At 36.0% G+C, this 21,579-nt stretch overlaps 2 protein-coding genes across 2 annotated transcripts in view; one reads left to right on the top strand and one right to left on the bottom strand.

Annotated features, from left to right (window-relative positions):
* The window catches only part of LOC126823605 (mucin-4), a 69,730-nt gene that overhangs the window by 3,856 nt on the left and 44,295 nt on the right, over positions 1-21,579 (bottom strand). Inside the window, exons 13-23 of the mRNA XM_050552531.1 lie at positions 21,328-21,444; positions 20,423-20,553; positions 18,999-19,184; positions 18,050-18,182; positions 17,172-17,276; positions 15,835-15,986; positions 12,012-12,200; positions 5,097-5,226; positions 3,470-4,001; positions 2,398-2,555; positions 1,091-1,303 (exon numbers count right to left, since the gene is read on the bottom strand). Of these exons, the coding sequence (XP_050408488.1) occupies positions 1,091-1,303; positions 2,398-2,555; positions 3,470-4,001; positions 5,097-5,226; positions 12,012-12,200; positions 15,835-15,986; positions 17,172-17,276; positions 18,050-18,182; positions 18,999-19,184; positions 20,423-20,553; positions 21,328-21,444 (2,046 nt within the window). The remainder of the gene's footprint in view (positions 1-1,090; positions 1,304-2,397; positions 2,556-3,469; positions 4,002-5,096; positions 5,227-12,011; positions 12,201-15,834; positions 15,987-17,171; positions 17,277-18,049; positions 18,183-18,998; positions 19,185-20,422; positions 20,554-21,327; positions 21,445-21,579) is intronic.
* Positions 5,559-8,982, top strand: LOC126823615 (uncharacterized). The gene is made up of 2 exons (XM_050552563.2): positions 5,559-7,205; positions 7,772-8,982. Exon 1 carries the CDS (start codon positions 5,740-5,742, stop codon positions 7,015-7,017), a length of 1,278 nt encoding a protein of 425 aa, XP_050408520.1. The 5' UTR covers positions 5,559-5,739; the 3' UTR covers positions 7,018-7,205; positions 7,772-8,982.

Genomic DNA, 21,579 nt, shown 5'->3' with positions numbered 1-21,579 from the left:
TATTTAGCGTAAATAGGTACAGAAAATAGTACGCGGAGGCGTAAAATGGGTAAAATGATATAATTTTGCCCGTACCAGTTCATATTACTACGTTCGATGTAAACAACGCACGTGTGACCATCAATTTGACGTTTTTTTCTGTTTGTTTACTCTGAATTCTTTCAGAAGTACATTTTTACCGTCTAATCTGATTGACCTGCTCGTGTTTGTTTTAAAACAACAAAAACAAGCCACAGAAGTAATCTTTTTTGGCGTTATCGATGCCATCTTGCTTTGTTGGTAAACATTGTGATGTGACGTAACGCTTAGAACTACAGCGGTCTGACCTTTTAAAGGTCAGTCATCTTGGACAGAGATAAAAGACGGATGTCGCATTAGGTCTGTAAAACAGATCGCTTTTTTTTATTGTATTATACAATTTTTGGGGGCAAAAATCACACGTCTGTAATGACAGCAATACGGGCATAAGAAATACAGACTTTAAGCTGGTCATATCAAAACTTCCACACTACAATCAAGAATGATCCACCCTAAATTACATTTAATTTGATTTTGACCCCCATTGCTAACAAAGCCCCCAAAAAGATAATTCTATTCACTTTAGATTATACCAGGATCGTTACTCTCCATTTTATTGTGTGTTACAGGCAGTGAAACATATGTCATAGCAGCTAGGTCATCAGAGCAGTACACACAGGTTATCACACATGTAGTCATTTGTATTTAATGGCAGCATGATCAAGGCCAACAACCCATGAAGCAATTATCAGAATAATTAAAATTTAATTGGCTTCTATATCTTCCTTGTGCTAACATTTATTATACAAAATGTGTACTAGTAATTGGTTGTTTGCGATATTGGAAATCGTAAAAATCGATTGCGTATCAATTTTAAATCAATTGTGTATCAATTTCAAATCAATTGTGTATCAATTTCAAATCAATTGTGTATCAATTTCAAATCAATTGTATCAATTTCAAATCAATTGTGTATCAATTTCAAATCAATTGTGTATCAATTTGATGATCAATTTGATGATCACTTTATTTACAGTTCAATATGACCGTATAAAAAGCAATTATTACTTACCTGTTTCGAAGGCTGCGAAACTAGTTAAATGGTTTGAGGTACAAGTCACTGTTGAACTGTCCATACCAGTAGTAACCATACCATCTGTCTTCCAGGAACTACTTCCAGTGTCCCAGTATTTACACATATAGCTTTTACCAGACTTAGGTTTAGTCAGGGGGAAAACAAATCTGACAGGTACTGCTAAACTGGTAACAGCTGGTAGAACAGCTCCTATATAAACAAAATAATATATTACTTGAACCCTTTCGAGTCAGTAAAGTCTTCTAAAGATCTGATGTTCATTGGCAAGGTCTTCAAGATCTTGGGCTCAATGGTAATCATCTGTAAGATCCTAAAGACCTTGATTTCCGAGCAATCATCGTAAAGTTTATAAAACCTAAACTTCCGGGCAATCATTGTTAGGTCTCAAAGACCTTGGGATGCGAAAAATCATCGTAAAGTCTTGACACCTTGGCTTCAGGGCAATCATCGGTTATGTCTCTAAAAGACCTTGGGCTTCTGGGAAATACTTGTAAATAAATCAGCAAGACTTTTATCTTTTGGAGATCGATCTTTTACCGTCCAGACACCGAAATTATGGACTTCTTTACCTTTTAATATAAGATGCTGTACAAATTTAATCTCTTTTAAGTCACTTCTTAAAACATTTTTGTTTAAGAAAGCCTTTAACTTATAATTCTTTTAAAACCTATTAGTGATATCAGATTTTATTCTGCGCTACCATGTTATGTTTTACTTCTATAGATTTATTTAGTTTTCCTATATGTATATTTATTTTTATTACATATTTTATTGAATTGTATTGTACAGCGCATCTGAACACGTTTTGTGGAAGATAGCGCTCTATAAATGTTAATAATAATAATAATAATAATAATAATATATTAGTAGAGATAGACAAAACGATCTGTCACCAAAATGCGTAGAATAGGGAATAAATACAGTGGCCAAAGCTGTGGTATGAGGTGTTCACTTAGCATTGTATGACCCATCCATAATCAAGAAAGAGTATGTCAATTTTTTATGTCTATTGCGGTACATCAAAGATCAGTTTTCCGGTGAGCCTGAAAACATTACTCCGGATTGGTCGAAATCATCAGAAAGATATCTGAATTGGACTCTGCACCTTTTTGGAGACTTGTGTCTTGAAAATCAGCCTTTTGGTGATCATGAACAATAATCCAGGAAAGGTTGAAGCCACCAGAAAGATTTCTGAATCGTGCTCTGCACATTTCCAGTTGCTTATGTGGGGGTCTTTAGTCCAATGAGCACACATGATTTATTCTAGAATTTGCTATACGTACCAGTAAGTGGGTCTACAAGGATTACATCTATAATGTCAGATGACCTTTCATTTTTGTCTGATGTTAACGTAGAATAGGGATCTTTGTTTGTCTCATAATGATTGGACAGGATAGCAACACCACTACAAGTATTGGACCCACACGTCCAACTATCATATCTATAAAATACAGAAAAAGAATCGAGTACAGAAAAAGAGCAGAGTACAGAAAACTAGACATGGCAAGGTTTGGGAGGGTGTGGGAGGGTTGGACCATGAAAAATTTATGAAACATTTTATATTTATTTTGCTGGAACATTAATAATTTATCCTATCATCTTGTTAGTATATTCTACCAGATTATATTCTGTGGTGTTGTTTACCACAAGAGTTCCACAAAATATTGGGGTCAAAAATGTCTTCTCGGGTCCTCTTATCTCCCTGTGTGGTACCACATTCCACCAGATATTCTACTTCAAAAATTTGTTCTCAGATCACCTTATATCCCTGTGTACTACATGTCTATATTTACATCATTTCGATAAAAAACTACAACAGACAATTAACTAACTAACAACATTATCATTATGTACTGTGCTTGTGGTATTACCGACAAAAACAAATATATATAACCAGAATTAAATTTATGTAAAGTTTTTTTCTTACATCTACATATGTCAGCAAAATATGAGAAATGACAAATTTTTGTGTAACTTAACTTACTCAACATCACAATATCTGATTGCATCAAATTTGTACAGGATTGACATTATTCAAGTGCTCTGGAATTGTATCATTTAAAAGAATTTTGTGATCCAAAAGATGGTTTAATGTGTGCGGTTTTGATCATACGGTCTTTGATCGATTCTCTGCTTGTACGTAACAAGGAGTAGGGCTGCCTATTCAAACTTGTTGATTTTCTCCGGGTTTACCAGTTTCCGCCACTGATAAAGACCCATATATGGCTGGAAATTATTAATATAAAATTATACTCTCTCTATTCTCAGTGTGAATACTGACTGTCAGCAGAATCTATGAAATCAAGATACCTTTTCTTCATTACAGAGCAATTAACAAAGTGTATATATTCTTACTGTTCAAGGATAGTTGTCCCAAAATTCACAGCAACTGGGTTTGAGGCTGGGCCTGTAGTATAGTTGGCACTGGGGAATTCTTCACTGATTTTCATCGTATGAGACGCAGGTACAACATAGCTGTCAAAGTCACCATACGTAAATGACTTGATTATAGTATTCCTAATGGCTTCATCGAATGAGGATATGATAAATCTGGTTTTGATATCTCTAACAAAAACGATCAAGGAGACTACTCGGTCTTTATTAAACTGTAGACTGTTGGCTTCTAGATAGGTTAGAATTTCTTGATAGTAGGAGACCACTCGGTTCAGATCGGCTTCACTCATTTCTGTATATTTTAATATGGACATAACATCAAGTAGTGTGTTAACCGTTGATTCAGTTTTAGTGGTGTTGGCGAGAGTGTTACCGACAAGATCCAACATAAGTGTATGAAGATCTGTTGTCGCAACGTCTCGTTTTCGTCTTGTACTTGCTGTTGACGATGTCATATAGATTGAAAGCACAACAGCACCTTCCAGGGGGTTTGCTGTAATTAGAATACGTTTTAAAACACTTTTGATCAATCAGTAAAGACAGTGATTAAAAGATGTCAACATGTCCACCAGTAACATTTGCTATATACGAACGTAAATGCTAATGACGCTTATATTTTATTACACGGGCGGACTGGGCCTCGGAGTGCAGAGAGGAAACGGTAAATCAAGCTAGTTTTTTTTTCATGTCACGTATATATTATTTGCCTCAAGGGTACCCAAGGAGCCAAGAGCTAATCAGCCCTCCCCTGTTTTATTGAACATAATTATGCAACATATCAGCATGTCTATAAATTTACGGAGACTCAGTTTGTAAGACACATGGGTTAGCGAACCTGAACACCTCTGGTTTGAACCCAGAGTTGATTGAGAAAGTTCCTCAGGATTTTCGGTGTAGTTTCTTCTTGTCAGTGGTGCAAGACGCAGTGTCTGGCAAAGAACAATATCTAGTCACCAGGTCACATGTACACGTTGGCGTGAACGTAAAATAAAAGTAGGCTGTTGCACCGCTGTACGGGCAAATTTCCCACGGACCACACTGCATAGCATATGCCATTTTTCATTACCCAGTCAGTTTAAAACAGTGAGACGTTATACCTCATTTGATTTCATCCCCATATCAGCCTTATGTAAGGCTTGATGTTGAGGTAATATTAACTTCCAATAACCACATGCTTTGAATTTCAGGTGCACAAGGTAAGCAGTGGTTGATATTTTTACGGTCACAAGGCCACCAATATCACGAAATATTCTTTACGGTTTGTGTCTATGTAAATCAGAGAGCGACCTATTTCCATGATTGATATTCTCAAAGTCACAAGTGCACTAATACCTGGCGGTAGTCTTTATAGTTTGTGCCAATATGTAAATTTCCAGTTATTTGAAATGCAACCTGCAGGTTCCGTCCTTAGGTTTTTATTTCAAATAACAACCTAGAAAGCAGACACTATCTACTGTTTCACATAGCTATTCAAGTTCTATCAGCCTGGTTATTACATGATATTAATAATATTTTCTTTATTCATACATTTGAAAACTGCATAGAACTTGTATTAAGTCACAAATGAAAATGTTAAAACTAAACTTACAGGTTTTTGTTAGTTCTTGGATTTTATTAATAACAGTGGTTTTCTTGGCTGTTATCTGTGTTGCCGTCAACGCTGTCACTGTTACCGCTGTAGATGTTGCCATCATACACCCACCTTTCCTAGCACATACCTACACAATAAAACAAGGTAGAATAATACACAATCTAATGAGCTTAAAAACATAGAGCAATAGGTGTAGTGTATTAAAGTGTTAAATAGAACTACAATTAATAATATAGCCGTTTTCTTTACATGGATTGGTGACGGGCTGTGGGGGTGGGGTGGAGAAGTGGTCTAATATGACAGTTTTAGATCATAAGGTCTGCCACTGTGTTATGTATTCACATACATTTTATTATGTGTTGGCCTATTAAAGTGGTATGGCCTTATTAATACGAAATCGAGGTTGAGGAAAGATAACTCTCGAGTCAGGAGTTTTGTTTTTCTCGCTGTGTCGTTGAAGCGCGCGAATAAGATGAGATTGTGATTTTGCTGTAAATAACTTATGTCTTTGTGTGGTTCTCAGAATACAATTAATGGAGATGATTTTGTGTATTAACTTGTTTGTTCTACCACCATTGTGTTATACCCCCAAATACACAATATGGTGGAGATGCTAAAACTTGTTGCTGACTGCTGTTGAATGATAAATTTCTCAATGAAACCACGTGTTTTTTGGTGTTGCCATTTCCTACCTTTGAAGGCCAACAATCAAGTCATCCTGTTTATAACATTGTTGAGTACCTGCCTATCGTTTGCTTGTTTCCCTACCTGTGTAAATATGTCGACCACACCGATGTACCACTATTCGTATATTAATGATTTTGAACAGACACCTGCCATGTATCCAACTTCACCAGTACCATCTCCGCTGACAACTGGGCCACCATTACTGACTCCTGTTCGCTCAACTCAACACATTGATAACCAAGTACCAATTCCCTCTAGCTTACCAACAAAACTTCATGGCATCAGTATGGTTTCAACCTTTTCCGGTGAAGAAAACCCAACATATTTTTTAGAAGAGTTTGACTCGTTTTGTTTACTTCAAGATCGACAGAAACTTGCTGCTTTCCATTTACAGCTGAGAGGTCCAGCCCGTATTTGGTATTTACATTTACCTCCTGCTTTTAAACTTTCTTGGCAGTCCTTTGAGAAGGTGTTTACTTCCAAATATACAGCCAAGGTCAATTTTGCCGATTCCATAGTTTTCCACCAGCCTTTTTATTTACTAGCCAACCAGTCAATAGATCAATACCAAAGTTTTTTGATTGAGAAGTCAGCCAATTTACACAAGAATGATCAAGAACTTATGTCAAAGTTTATATCGGGCTTACCTCCTAAATTAGCTTTTTTTGTAAGAGCCGGAACACCTACAACACTTGAACATGCCTACAATGCTGCTAAGATGGGTGAAGCCTATGGCTACCGGGACAGTTTTGCCAATTCTCAGCTGCCACCAGGCCATATTCAACCAAACGTCATACCGCCTCACATACCAATTCCTGATTTTTCTCAGCCACCTCCCACCAGTACCGGTAACAGTTATCAGTTTTTACAACAACAAATTAATGATTTGACAAATCTCATACAACGTTCTCAGCCATTTCAAGGCCCTCACCAAATCCAACACCCAACGCATTATACCAATGTACAGCAACCAACCAATACTTACCCACCATCATCTAAAGTTTGTAAAACTTGTCATGGTGTTGGCCATTTCGCCCACAACTGTAACTGGACACATAATGGATCAATCCGCCCGGATCTTCGCTGTTCTACGTGTCAACAATTCGGTCATTCCGCTAATTGTTGTAAACTTCAAAAGCAGCCGGGAAACTTGTTCCGCTCAAGGGCTCTAGAGCACAAGCCCTTGAGCTCTGCCAATCTACAGCTTCAAGCTCCAGTGCTCCCCAAGTAAACCATTTTAAATATCTACCACTGAAATTTAAAACTCTAGGCCTCCCAGTGACCATAGTTGGATTGTTGGACTCGGGCTGTTCTGTCAATATTATTTCTTCTCATCTATTCACCAAGTTACCAGTTACCAGTAAATCTACACTTACTACAACCGATACTCATCAACTTACATTAGCCAATGATCAACAGGTAAAAGTACTTGGCAGTACTTATTTAACATTTTCATCAAACTGTGGTTTTCACAGAAACATTTTATTTTATGTGTTAGAAACTTTGTCACAACCAATCATATTAGGTACTACATTTATGGTTTCGGCTAGAATTAAATTAGATTTTGGTGCTCTTTCCAGTCAATCCAACTCATATAAAGTGAAATGTGCCAAAACTCTTGTTTTACCAAGCAATACAGAAACTGTTATTTGGGGCAAAGTGCCACAACATTTGTCGTATGGTATTCAAGGCATGTGTACTCCTCATCAGCAATTGTCCCGAAAGAATGTTTTAGGATCTCGAAGTGTGTGCCTAGTGTCGTCAAATCGAACAGTTCCTCTCAAAGTACTCAACTTAACCAGTCACCCCATAACCCTTTTTAAAGGATGTGCATTAGCTGACTTTAACATATTCGATGACTCCTCCAAAGTCACACCTATTCTTTCTAGTACTGATCCTGCTTCACCTCATGTTCATGAATCAACAAATAACACACCACCTTTTGTTAATAATATTAATGATTCACATCCCAATTTTTTTGACAGTCTCAACTTTTCCAATACCACAGTCAGCCCTGCTGAATTACCTGTCTTGATGGATTGTTTGTACTCATATCAAGATATTTTCATTACTTCAGAAAATTCTGATTTAGGACTTACCTCAATTGTTGAACATCAAATCCATTTGAACCCTGATGCAAAACCAAAACATCAGCGACCTTATCGCTTACCACCTGATAAGAAGGAAGTATTACGCCATCAATTAGCTGAGCTTGTCAAGCAGGGTATTATATGTCAAGTTAGTAATAAGGATCATCTACCTATAACCAGTCCTATAGTATTGGTTTCGAAGCGAAATGTTGATAAATCTGAATACCCTATTGGTTCAAAAGAAGCTAGTTTATCACAATATCGTTTTTGTGTTGACTTTCGTTACCTCAACTCTCAGACACAAGATTTCAACTACACTATCCCAGATTTGCAAGAGCTAACAGAATCATTTACTACTACAACACCTAATTATATAACATCTATTGACTTAAGTAGTGGATTTTTTCAAATGCCATTGTCTGAAGAGTCCACTAATTATACAGCATTTTCAACTTGCTTTGGAACGTATAAATTTTTACGTCTTCCTATGGGCCTCAAAACCTCACCAAATTCTTTTCAGCTTATGATGGACAAAATTTTACACGGTTTGACATTTAATTCTGTGTTATGCTACCTTGATGATATCCTTATTTATAGCTCAACATTCGATCAACATATCAAGGATATAAAAGCTGTTTTTGATCGATTACGTACAGCTGGCTTAAGACTTAACCCGAAAAAATGTGCTTTTGCTCAACAAAAGTGTAAATATTTGGGACATGAAATATCTGCTGCCGGCATAAGCCCACCCAACGATCATGTGAAGATTATTCAAGATTATCCTACTCCTAAAACTCCCAAAGAGTTGCGCAGATTTCTCGGAATGTTAAATTGGTTTAGGAAATTCATTCCCAATTATAGTGCTCTTGCTACTCCTTTGCACAGTTTATTAAAGAAAAATGTGTCTTATAATTGGGACGAATCGCATCAATCAGCGATTGATAAATTAAAAGAGACATTGTTAAATTCCAAAGTATTAGCTTTTCCTCGCTATGACCTACCATTTTATTTAAGTGTCGACACTTCCAGTCTTGGTATCGGTTATATGCTATATCAAATCCATCCAGAGTCAGACTTTAAGGACAAGTTAGATGACAAACAACGAACACGAGTGATCCATTTTTAAAGCATATTATAAATTATCTTGTTAAAAATGTTTTGCCTGATTCTCAGTCTCAATCTAGACGATTAATTGTTGAAGCCAAAGATTATATGGTTTTTGAAAATGTTTTATTTCATTCTAGAACTGCAATATCTAAACGTTCCAAAACTTTAAATTGTTATCAACTTGTTGTGCCTTATGTCTAGTTCAAGAACTTTTACTTTTATACCATGATTCTCCTTTAGGTGGTCATGGGGGGATACTGTTGACCGCATTAAAGAGTCTTATTAAAGAGTCCTAAAATGAGCACCCTTGTCTCTGACTATGTTAAGTCTTGTCATGCTTGTCAAAGTAGAAAGTTAACTAAAGCACACACCAAAACAGCCATTGTTGCATATCCTACACCACATGCTCCATTTGAAGTTTGGGAAGTAGATCTTTATGGGCCTTTACCTAAAACCCCTAAAGGAGATTGTTATGTATTCACCGCTGTTGATATGTTCAGTAAGTTTTTAGTTTGTTATCCAATTGCTAATACTGATTCCATAACTGTTAGTTCAGCACTCTTTAATTTATTTTCTAACTATGGTGTTTGCCATACGTTAATAAGTGATAAAGGTAGAGAATTTATTTCTAAATGTACATCTGAAGTTTGTAAACTTTTGTCAATACCTCAACAATTTACTCCTAGCTTTATGCATCACTGTTTAGGAGCTTGTGAACGCTTACACAGAACTTTGGCTGAGCGGTTAACTCCTTATGTGTCAAAAAGTCCTTGTTCCTGGATTGATATGTTACCTGCAGTTGTTTTTTCCATGAATAATTGTGTTAACTCATCTTTGGGGTTTTCACCTTTTGAAATCATTTATTCCATGGGTCCAAAATTTCCTTTAGCTAATTTTTCAGATAGTTCTCGAGAAACTATACCAAGTGATATTAAGACATTTATAAATAATCAATCTAAGAAACTCAACGTCATTCGCCAGCAAGTTGAAAATAATGCTATTAAAGCACATGCTAGAATGTGTGATAGAGTTAATGCTAAAATTAACCCTTTAAACATTGTTGTTGGTGATTATGTTTATTTAAATGTCTCTCCAAAAGGTCCTGGTCAGAAATTACAAAATAAATATTCAGGCCCTTATGTTATTTATACTATTTGTAGTGACCATATAGTCGATCTTAAAGATCCAACTTCTTCTAAACTTATTCATAATGTCCATTGTGATCGTCTTAAATTGGCTTATATCAGGTCACCTAACCCTTCTCCTTATTTTCCTGGGAGTGTTATCACAAACATTAATCAGACTGTACCAGAGCAGTCAGACTCTGATTTACCCAGTGAGAGTATTTTACAGCCTAACCAAACTTTAAGTCAGCCCATTACTACAGATGGGTTACCTACACCTTGTAAAGACTCTCATAATATTCAACGTGACTCTTCAAGTCCCACTATGTGTAGATCACGAATCCCTGTTCCAATAAAAGACATTCAACCCTCCCAAAGTGGTGTTCGTAGAAGTGTGCGTTCCAGACGTAAACCTATTAGATTTCGTGATGCAGCAGTGGACTGTAGTAGTATTTCGCATAATAGTGACTCTGATGGTGGTTTTCATAAAATCCAACGTGTGTTAGGTCAACGCCTTAAAGGGGCGAAACCAGAATATCTTGTTCAAATTCGTGGTGAACCAGCAGATCAGGCTTTTTGGGTCTCCGGCTCTAAGTTAGACCATCGTGCCAAATTATCAATTCAAATGAAACCACCACCATTCATTTAGTGATAAACATGTGTATATTTACTCATATTGTTTTACTTCTGTATGTATATCATATGCACGACTTTTTTTATGCAGTGTTATGTTATATTCTTATATGTCTAATTTTTTTTTTATATACGCTCACATGTTGTCTAGCAACCTATCTTCCTAGGATTATTTTCTATAGTTACCTATACATGTAGGCCTATATATATATATATATATATATATATATATATATATATATATATATATATATATATATATATACTGTGCATGTAAGACAGTATTACTTATATCCCAGTTGGATATGCTTTTAGTCTATTTTATTTAATTTTTGTAAATGTTATTATTGCAATACATGTAGTAATGTTTATTGTCTTACATGGCATGTTATCTTATTCATCCATTTATCTCATTATACCTAACTTCATATGTCCATGTTCTTGTTGTTTTCCCACACAATATGTAACTCAGGTGTTAAAGAATATACATGTATATATTTTAATGTCCTTGCTATGAAGGATATTTTTCAGGGCATTGTTGCCAATATTGTCCACTTTTATTATCCTCTTTGTATTTTGTTTGAACTGTTTACATTTATCGGTCTTTCTTTTGTCAATTTTGTTATGTATAGTACTCCTGATTATGTTTCAAGATACTAATAGTCTCAACACAAATCTTTTATCATCGGATTTTAAACAAAATTATTTTGTTTTTTTTGCCGGCGGGGATGTTATGTATTCACATACATTTTATTATGTTTTGGCCTATTAAAGTGGTATGGCCTTATTAATACGAAATCGAGGTTGAGGAAAGATAACTCTCGAGTCAGGAGTTTTGTTTTTCTCGCTGTGTCGTTGAAGCGCGCGAATAAGATGTGATTGTGATTTTGCTGTAAATAACTTATGTCTTTGTGTGGTTCTCAGAATACAATTAATGGAGATGATTTTGTGTATTAACTTGTTTGTTCTACCACCATTGTGTTATACCCCCAAATACACAATAACTGAGTCTAGTGGCATGGTTTTGGTTCTCTACTTGTACTTGACAACCTTGTGGGTTTTCTCTCACTGCTAAAAGACCTATACGTAATGAAACACAATTGAACCATATGTTAGTCCCAAAATGACATAGTTTGTGTCGAGTGGACATAAAACGTTAATACCTCTTTCAAGTGTGGTGATTCTTGAGAAGTGGCTATATGGATTGGACAGTTACATACGATCAAGAAAACAAACACACACAGATTATGACATTCGCGAGACATACTTACCTTTATTGAAAACTGATTGGTGTTAGATGGGAGATAGGCCTTTGGAGCAAATGGAATGACCGCTGTATTTGACACTGAATCTTCTCCTAATCTAAGAAGTGTACCAGTAGTGTCTTTGTGTGCGTATAGAGTGTACGTTAATGCCCCACCTGCGTCATCTGTTACACAACCTACCACTGATACAGTAATCTAAATACACAAATAAATACATTCAGCATCATTTTATGGAAACAAACAAACCTATACTTCTAATTCGTGTCATGCGCCAAAATATATAGTTGCTACCTTTACGGTATAAGGAATTAATATGCCAAGTTCCAAGATGATCCATTCAAATGCAGTCTGTAGACAAAAAACACAAAAATTGGACCTGACTCTACCCCTGAGGATGGATATGGACTAATATAAATAGGTACAACCCTATGATGGATCATGTTGAATTGTTAATAATTGCAACCTGGGCCCTTATTCACGAAAACTAGTTACAACCGAAATTTTAAGAAATACTGCAACTTCATTGGATATATGCAAATTGATTTAACTTGTCAGCCAATCGAATTGCATTATTTCTTAAAATTTCGATTGTATCTTAGTTTAAGTTTTCGTGAATAAGGCCCCGGTTGATTATTTACAGACGAAATATTAACAAAAAGTGGTTGTGGCACCGCCCAAGGTGGTGGTGGTGGGAATCATGCTCAATAGTTGCTGCCCTTAGGGTATAAGGAATAAGTATACCAAGTTCCAAGATAATTCATTAATAATTGTGGCCATCAGGCGCTAAACACAAAATATTGGGCGTGGCTCTGCACCTGGGGGTAGCAACATGCATCAAAATAAATAGTTGCTATCCTTACGGTATAACGAATAAATATGCTAAGTTCCAAGTTGATTCATTCAGAATTCCTGCATGTAGGCAAAAAACACAAAAAGTGGGCGTGGCTCTGCCACTGGTGGTCGAGACATGCACCAAAATCAATAGATGCCGTCCTTATGCTATAAGGAATTCATATGCCGAGTTCTAAAACGATACATCAAGAATTGTGGCCTGTAGGCAACCACAGGAATCAGACCTTCTATCTGTATAATATGCATGCAAAGTTTCAAAAGGATCTGTTACGAATTGCAGCATGTAGCCGCCACACAGACACACACTAAAATTGTGCGTGGTTCTGTACCAGGGGGTCGGGCATACATCAAAAATAATAGAGAACATCCTTAGCGTATAAGAAATATGTATGAAAAAATTTCAAGACGATCCATTAAGATCTTCGGCCTGTAGGCGACACACAGACACACGAAGAGAAATGGTCGTGGCTGTGTCCCTGGGGGGTTGGACATGCACAAAAAAAACCCCAATAGGGATCATCCTTAGGGTATAAGGAATAAGTATGCAAAGTTTCAAAACAAAACGCAAAGAATTGCGGACACACACAGGTTGCAATTATTAACAATTCAACATGATCCATGATGGATCATGTTGAATTGTTAATAATTGCAACCTGGGCCCTTATTCACGAAAACTAGTTACAACCGAAATTTTAAGAAATACTGCAACTTCATTGGATATATGCAAATTGATTTAACTTGTCAGCCAATCGAATTGCATTATTTCTTAAAATTTCGATTGTATCTTAGTTTAAGTTTTCGTGAATAAGGCCCCGGTTGATTATTTACAGACGAAATATTAACAAAAAGTGGTTGTGGCACCGCCCAAGGTGGTGGTGGTGGGAATCATGCTCAATAGTTGCTGCCCTTAGGGTATAAGGAATAAGTATACCAAGTTCCAAGATAATTCATTAATAATTGTGGCCATCAGGCGCTAAACACAAAATATTGGGCGTGGCTCTGCACCTGGGGGTAGCAACATGCATCAAAATAAATAGTTGCTATCCTTACGGTATAACGAATAAATATGCTAAGTTCCAAGTTGATTCATTCAGAATTCCTGCATGTAGGCAAAAAACACAAAAAGTGGGCGTGGCTCTGCCACTGGTGGTCGAGACATGCACCAAAATCAATAGATGCCGTCCTTATGCTATAAGGAATTCATATGCCGAGTTCTAAAACGATACATCAAGAATTGTGGCCTGTAGGCAACCACAGGAATCAGACCTTCTATCTGTATAATATGCATACACCATGTCCAACCAGATTCCTGTGAGGCAACACAGACACACAAAGAAAAATGGATGTGGCTCATGCATTCACCAAACACGATATGGATCATCCTTAGGGTATAAGGAATAGGTATGCAAAGTTTCAAAAGGATCTGTTACGAATTGCAGCATGTAGCCGCCACACAGACACACACTAAAATTGTGCGTGGTTCTGTACCAGGGGGTCGGGCATACACCAAAAATAATAGAGATCATCCTTAGCGTATAAGAAATATGTATGAAAAAATTTCAAGACGATCCATTAAGATCTTCGGCCTGTAGGCGACACACAGACACACGAAGAGAAATGGTCGTGGCTGTGTCCCTGGGGGGTTGGACATGCACAAAAAAAACCCCAATAGGGATCATCCTTAGGGTATAAGGAATAAGGATGCAAAGTTTCAAAACAAAACGCAAAGAATTGCGGACACACACACACAGATTTCATACATTTCAGTGAATAAAAATGGTTAATTGTGTATGCAAGCTTTAAAAACTCTTGATTGTATCTCCAAGCAACCCCGAAGCTCTGTGATATCATTTCAAAGGAACACCAACACCCAGTTGTCAGGTGGGGTTGGAAACAAACTTCTTGACTAGAAGAAGAAGTTATCTTGTGTCTTTTACTGATACCCGTGTGGAATGAAAACCTGCATTATTCCTGCATTTGAATTGCCTATTGGAAATGTTTATGGTATCGATTATTTTTATCATGTCACTCAAAGAAAAAACACTCTCAAACAGTTATATATATCTATAAATTGTTTTGGCTTTGTCGAGCAAAAACTTTCAGCCAATTCTTTACATGTTAAAGGTGGATTTGCAGGCTTTTTTCAAGACACCCTGTACCAAGTGGATGCCATGCGCGATACGCCCTCATTTTGCAAGAGATGGATAGAGAACAAGCTAAAAATGCGATTTTTGTACAATAAGGGGCAATAATCCTGGATATTACAGTCCGACATGCTTTTTCAGTTTCATCAGAACTGGATAAAAATTGTGACCTAGAGAGAGTCCACAACATTGGTATTACATGCTTTGACACTATTTGTGTAGAGGGGAGTGGCCATTTTGACGGGAGGTTTTGGTCAAATTTTTGAAAAATTCAAATTCAAATGTAATTACGGTGTAACAGTGATATATGAACGTTTTTTAATCAAATAAAAATTGTGACTTCTAGAGAGTTCATAAGCTAAAAATGCAATTTTTTTGAACAATCAAGGGCCATAATCGAAATTATTGGGATATAAATATTTTAAGTTTTATCAAAATTGAATAACAATTGTGACCTCTAGATGGTCCACAACCTTGGTATTACATACTTTTACACTATTTGCGTAAGAGGAATGGACATTTTGTCGGGCAGTTTCATCAAAATTGAATAAAAATTGTCACCTCTAGAGTGCCCACAAGATAAAAACGTGATTTTTATGGGCCATAATCCATGAAGTTAAGGTCCGATACATTCAAAGATCTTTGGGATATAAACCTTTTATCAAAAGCGGATAAAAACTGTGACCTGTACAGTGTCCACAAACGAATGTGAACGGATGGACAGTGGAGATAATATATGCCCACATGAAAATCTAGGTGTATAAAAACTAGGACCTCTTGTGTAAATATAAAGTATATAGCAAGTAATTCTATAATTATTATTATTATCTTACTTCAGAAAGTGCAGGATAATTGGAGACTGTTGGGACAATACACGATCCCACACCGAGATATGTTTGGAATTCTATACTACTGTATATTTCATTATCAGAATTATCTATAACTTTAACTTTAACACGATATTTCTGTCCTTTCTCTAATACTCCTGGAAATATAAATATACAGTGCGAAATTAAAGGAATGTAAGTATACAACAAACCAAATTTATCATTAGAATCAAATCATGTGTGCACGAGAAGACCAAAATATTTATCACTTCCTGACAAATTAGATGATCTTTACTTACTGTTGATAAATTATATTAATATTTCACTAGTACAATATGGACCAGGAGCTGAGCATTATTTCATTGTGGTATCATTTCAAGCCTGCCAGGTAACATGCCGATTATACTTGAATTGGCTGAGTCTTAGGCTTTTTTCGGAGGGCGTTGCCTCCAAGAAGAACAATAAGATGAGTAGTGCTCGGGACCAAAACTAGTCTCTATCATCCAGAAAAATATTCTACGAATATTAGTCTGGACAGGTTGTCAACATTTGAGAAAAATTGGCTAGATAATCCGGTCTTTCACATTATCATAAACAATGTCTAAGGGAGGTAACTCTTCTTAAAACAAGATGTTTACGCCCATGAAATTAATTTAAGAATGTCATTTCAAAAAATCCATTTGATTGCATGCGAGTTCAATATCTAATACTCTTAATTTTTTATTGTAAAATTTCTCTCTTCATGGGCCTTATCTATGCTTTTAAAATTATTCCTAATTCGTCGTCACGATTCATGTTTGTTTATATTAATGCAAGAATTATGGGATTTATTGTGGGAAGGGGCGCAACTCTTACTTGACTTGGCTAAAGAGACTGGATAATCAACCACATTAAAAACCAAACTCCCGGTTACGCATGGGCAATGGACTTTACGTCAAATATTGACAACCTTCCCAGACCCTCCGTATGTTGAAGACTAGGAGGTTCTGGGTGACCGAGACTAGACCAAAACCCGTTCTATCAAAAATTGATACTCCAATTTTTGTGAATTAGTGTCTAATTCAATAGGAATTAAAACCTTTTTAAACAAATTTTTTTATCCATTTTCATTTGATTATATTCTGTATTTACCAGACAAAATTTAATTTTTTTAACATCTGGCAAATAAATATCCAATGAAAATGTGTCTCTGTCAATCACGTCATACACAGTTCACCAATCTATTTATGGCCACTAAAGCATGTCATCTGAATGCCAGCCGTTCTGACTATATTTTAGATCTTATATAAATGTAAAATTTTAACCATGTTGTCTTCAATTAAAATATGTCTGAGCAAACTTACCTCCCTTGATAGAGATAGCGGCTACGTAAAAGTTATTACCAAGATTAACCACTGTTTTGTCGATATTTAAATTAGACCGTACAGATAAATCTATAACAGCTTCACCTATATCACAAGTAAAAAAAAATATTACTTTATGAATAAAAGAAGCCTAGAAGAAAACAGAGAGATAACAATGGGTTTGAAGTTCCCGTGACACAAACCAGGTCATTTCGGGACTAACATATGGTACAATTTCTATTTCGATAATTTGCTTTGATAATTCAGTTGGAGGAACCCAGAGGACCTGGAGAAAAGCCATGAGGTTGGACAGGCGATCCTTCTCTCTTTTTTTCGCACAAGCTTGGGATCGAAACCACACCATTTCACTCATCACAGACCTTATGATCTAAAGTGTAGACCACTCGTCCACCAAACCCCTAGACAGCAAAACAGAAAGATAATTATGGATTTAAAGGTGAGTACATCATGTCTTCTGCTGGTTAGAAATATATAAGTACGAAAACACCCTGACTGTGAAATCAGTTGAATAAGTTATAGATTCAGTCTAAACTTTCGGGTATGACAAGTTCCTCCCATGACAATGTTCTAAAACGTAATTTGAAAAAACGTTTCAAAATATTGTTCACCTAGCTACTTTATCACTACCATGATATACAAAAAGAGTACAAAATGTTTCATCTATCAACAAAGATGCAGAAACCAATGGTAATCAGAGTAACAAATCATTATCAATTAATACAAAAAAATAAAAATATAAAATGAATATTAATACAAAATGAGTAATCTGAGGGCTGTCAGGAATCCATTGTGGTCCAGTGCATACAGGACTGTAAAAAAGAATCTGTCTTTTGATGAATGTAAATCAGTATTCTTACCATTGCCCTGTTCTGACATCCATATTACTTCTTTAATAGAAGCTTGAGCATTTGGCATTTCTATCGTAACTTGTAGTGGAACAGTATCTGCTTGTCTAAAATATCCACCATTTGGCAATGCATTTATTGATAACTGAAAAATAAAGATATCAAATAATTGATTCATTGAAACATTGTTACCAATTCGGTAATTTAATGATTTGCTGTGGATAGTACCCAATGAAATTAGGCCCTAGCAAAACAAGCTGACTTATTGTTGTTACAATCAGATGAGGCCATCTGTGTTTCTTAAAGATACATTATGGGAGATTAGATAAAGAGCTGGCAGTTATCACTATAATAGTGAAAAACTAGATAATGTAAAGGGTATTTACTGAAAATTTCAGTCAAATTGATCCACTCTGAACCGACAATTTAGCGATTGAATTTTCGACCTAGACCGATACAAAACATAGTCTCGATTATCCATTTCATGATTTAATCATGAATGGAAATTGAGCAGCAAATCAGATCCTAATCCAGTAAATATCGCAGGCTAGCGATGACATCCAGAGTTGAATAATGTCTGGATAAGTTAATTAATGTCTGGATAAGTTAATTAATGTCTAATTAATAATTTAGATAACATTTCAGGCCTAAAGAAAGACCTGCAATAGGCAGATTTAGCTCTTGCTTGATGTATTTTTAATCTTTTGTTATAAATGCCACATCTTATATTTTGGGTAGATGTTACGTAGTGCAGAAGAATAGAACTATAGAAACGAAACGAGATGTAATTTTAAATAAAATTTGCATCAGGGTTACTGTAAAGGAACAAAATATTGCTCTAACAGACAAAGCATGCAATCCATAATGGATAGGATTCGGCTAGTTCAGATTATTTCAAATGTCAGGTATTAATAAAAAAAACATTTATTTGCTTGGACTAAATATTGATGCTAAGAAGTACCTTGGGTGGATTTCCAGCCACGGCATTGATATAAACACTGGCCCTTGATACTCGGGAACCAGATACAATTTCGGCAGTAAACTTGAACCGTCTGTTCGCTATAAGTTGGTTAGCATTGAAGGTCAATGTATCTGTGGTGGTTGCTGGAAGGTTACTGCCATCAGCGAGTGTACATGCACCAGCATTCTGCAGAGGAAAGAGAAATTAACATAAATTATGATAAATTCACCGAGCATTAAACAAATGTTTCCCTGAGCATAATTACATCATTTGCTTGATCAACTGAACTTATCTTTATCAAAACCTATATGAAAAATTTTGTGCTAACTATAAAAAATAAAATTATAGACTCAAACTGCCAATGTTCACATTAATTAAAGATGCATTAGTTAAGAGTTTAATAAAGAGTTGGTCATTCTTACTATAATAATTCAAAAAAAGATGATACAAAAAGAAAATATTGAAAATTTCATTCAAATTACTTTATTTTGAGCCAAATTATCACTGTTTGTAGTTTTGACAAGATGTGTGCATAGTGGTAACCAGGGCACTGGTATATTCGAGACTTGGTCTCGCCTTTCTATTTTTAAATTAAACCGTTCTAATCTAGTTAAAATATCGAGTATCCGATGCCATCAAATGTTGATAATGGTCTTGTTGTGTTAATTAATGTCTAATTAATAATTTAGATAACATTTCAGGCCTAAAGTTCTGCAATAGAGAGAAATAGGGCTTAACGTCCACTCGACACAAACTAGGTCATTTTGGGACTAACATATAGTTCAATTTTATTTCACTTATTCGCTTGTGCGTAGGGGTCTTTAGCAGTTGGAGTTTTGCCTGGACAGTGGCGCTACGGTCTACTCTTATTTCAAAGTGTACACAAGCCCTGGGTATTTCATCCCATCTGAATGACTAGACACAGTTCTTGTTTTCTATCAACTGGACTTTAATAGCTGAAAGGAAATCTTGAGCAGAACTATCCACAACGATAAAAGTCAAACATGAAGTGAACTATCTGGATGGCTAATGGCTGAACCTTGAAACATACACAGTTTGTATGTTATGAAAAGTAGGGTTGCCTGGCCAACATCGTGAGTTTTCTCCGGGTCGACCGGTTTCCTCACACTGCTAAAGACACCTACGAGCAAGCGAAATATTGAAATAAAATTGACCTAGTTTGTGTCCAGTGTTACCCCCCTCTCTCCTCCGCTCTCTCTCCCCCTCTCTCTCTCTCTCCCTCTCTTTGAAGCCTTAATGTACCAGGCAACTAATAATCTTATTCCATATTTAAATTTAACAAAAATAAGAGTTATTTTAGATAGTAATTTAGATACCATTTTAAACTCAATGTTTATGGGAATAAATAATGCTCTATCTACACCCTATTTCAAAGACTTGGGGTAATACATTGCTATACTTACAGTGACTGAGGCAGTGACGTCAAAACATTGCCAGGAATATCTCATATCACCGACATTGTTTGGATCCATAGAGCCACTAGCATCAAGCGTGACAGATCCACTGTTAACACCGATTACTTGCTCAGTGCCACCTGATATAAAAAAAAATACAACAATAATATTTTCCTTCCCGTTTTCTTCTATTTGAGTATTTAGTTATTGAATGGAAATGTTATATAAGCAAGTTAAGTCTGAAGCTTATGGACATCACTAACTCATTATAAATCCTCACACATTTAAATACGAAGCTTCAAGGTATCTTCTACAATTGGACAATTTAAAAAAACAAAAAAAAAACACATTTATCTTCATTTTCAGCTTCTGGCACATTACACATTTAAAACTTTTTTATGGGTTACTGATGATGTTTGATTTAGGCATCTAAAAGTTTTTTGAGCCACTGATGATGTTTGATTTAGGCATTTTGCCTTAGTTTGAGCCACTGATATCTGATTAATAAAGCATTTACCTTATCTGAACCATTGATTAAAGCATTTTACCTTAATTTGAACAACTGATGTTTGAATAAAGCATTTTACCTTAATTTGAGAGACACACATATATACCCTTCAAAGAAAGTAAGGGATATTTAGATGCAAATACCTATGCAGGTTGTGCGAAATCGAGGACGAACGACTAATCAGCTTTCTATAAACTTGTACCAAGTTACAGGAATGGTTAGCACGTGCGCGTTGTATCATAAGGTCTGTCATTGAGTCAACTGGCGTGGTTTCGATTCCCCGGTTGACAAGGAGTAGGGTCGCCTGTCCAACCTCTTGGGTTTTCTATGGGTCCTCCGGTTTCCTCCCACTGATTCTCTCTCTCTCTCTCTCATCACTAAAGTTTGGATAATTTAATCATTATACCTGTAATTTGTGCGACTAAGTCAGAGTATTCTGTAGTAAAAACATAAGTTCCTTCTGTGGTTGTTGATGGAGAAGTAGCCAGTGCAACAACAACAGTGGCAGTAAGGGTTCTTCCAGCTGAAAATACGTGTATGCATCAATTTAGAACTAGGGAGTATGGGATAACATTGATGGATTCTCCCTCAATCTTCCCAAATATAAACAGTTCTAATACCATATTACACAATGATGCGTGGAGCCATGAATTACATT

The sequence above is a fragment of the Patella vulgata genome, chromosome 6, assembly GCF_932274485.2.
Source record: "Patella vulgata chromosome 6, xgPatVulg1.2, whole genome shotgun sequence".
Lineage (NCBI taxonomy): Eukaryota > Metazoa > Mollusca > Gastropoda > Patellidae > Patella > Patella vulgata.
Note: the sequence above shows the minus strand (reverse complement) of the source record. Positions and strands in the feature narration are given on the sequence as shown.

Bases quoted from the DNA above. Each gene is read 5' to 3' on its own strand.
- LOC126823615 (XM_050552563.2), top strand. From the start codon at position 5,740: ATGATAAATTTCTCAATGAAACCACGTGTTTTTTGGTGTTGCCATTTC.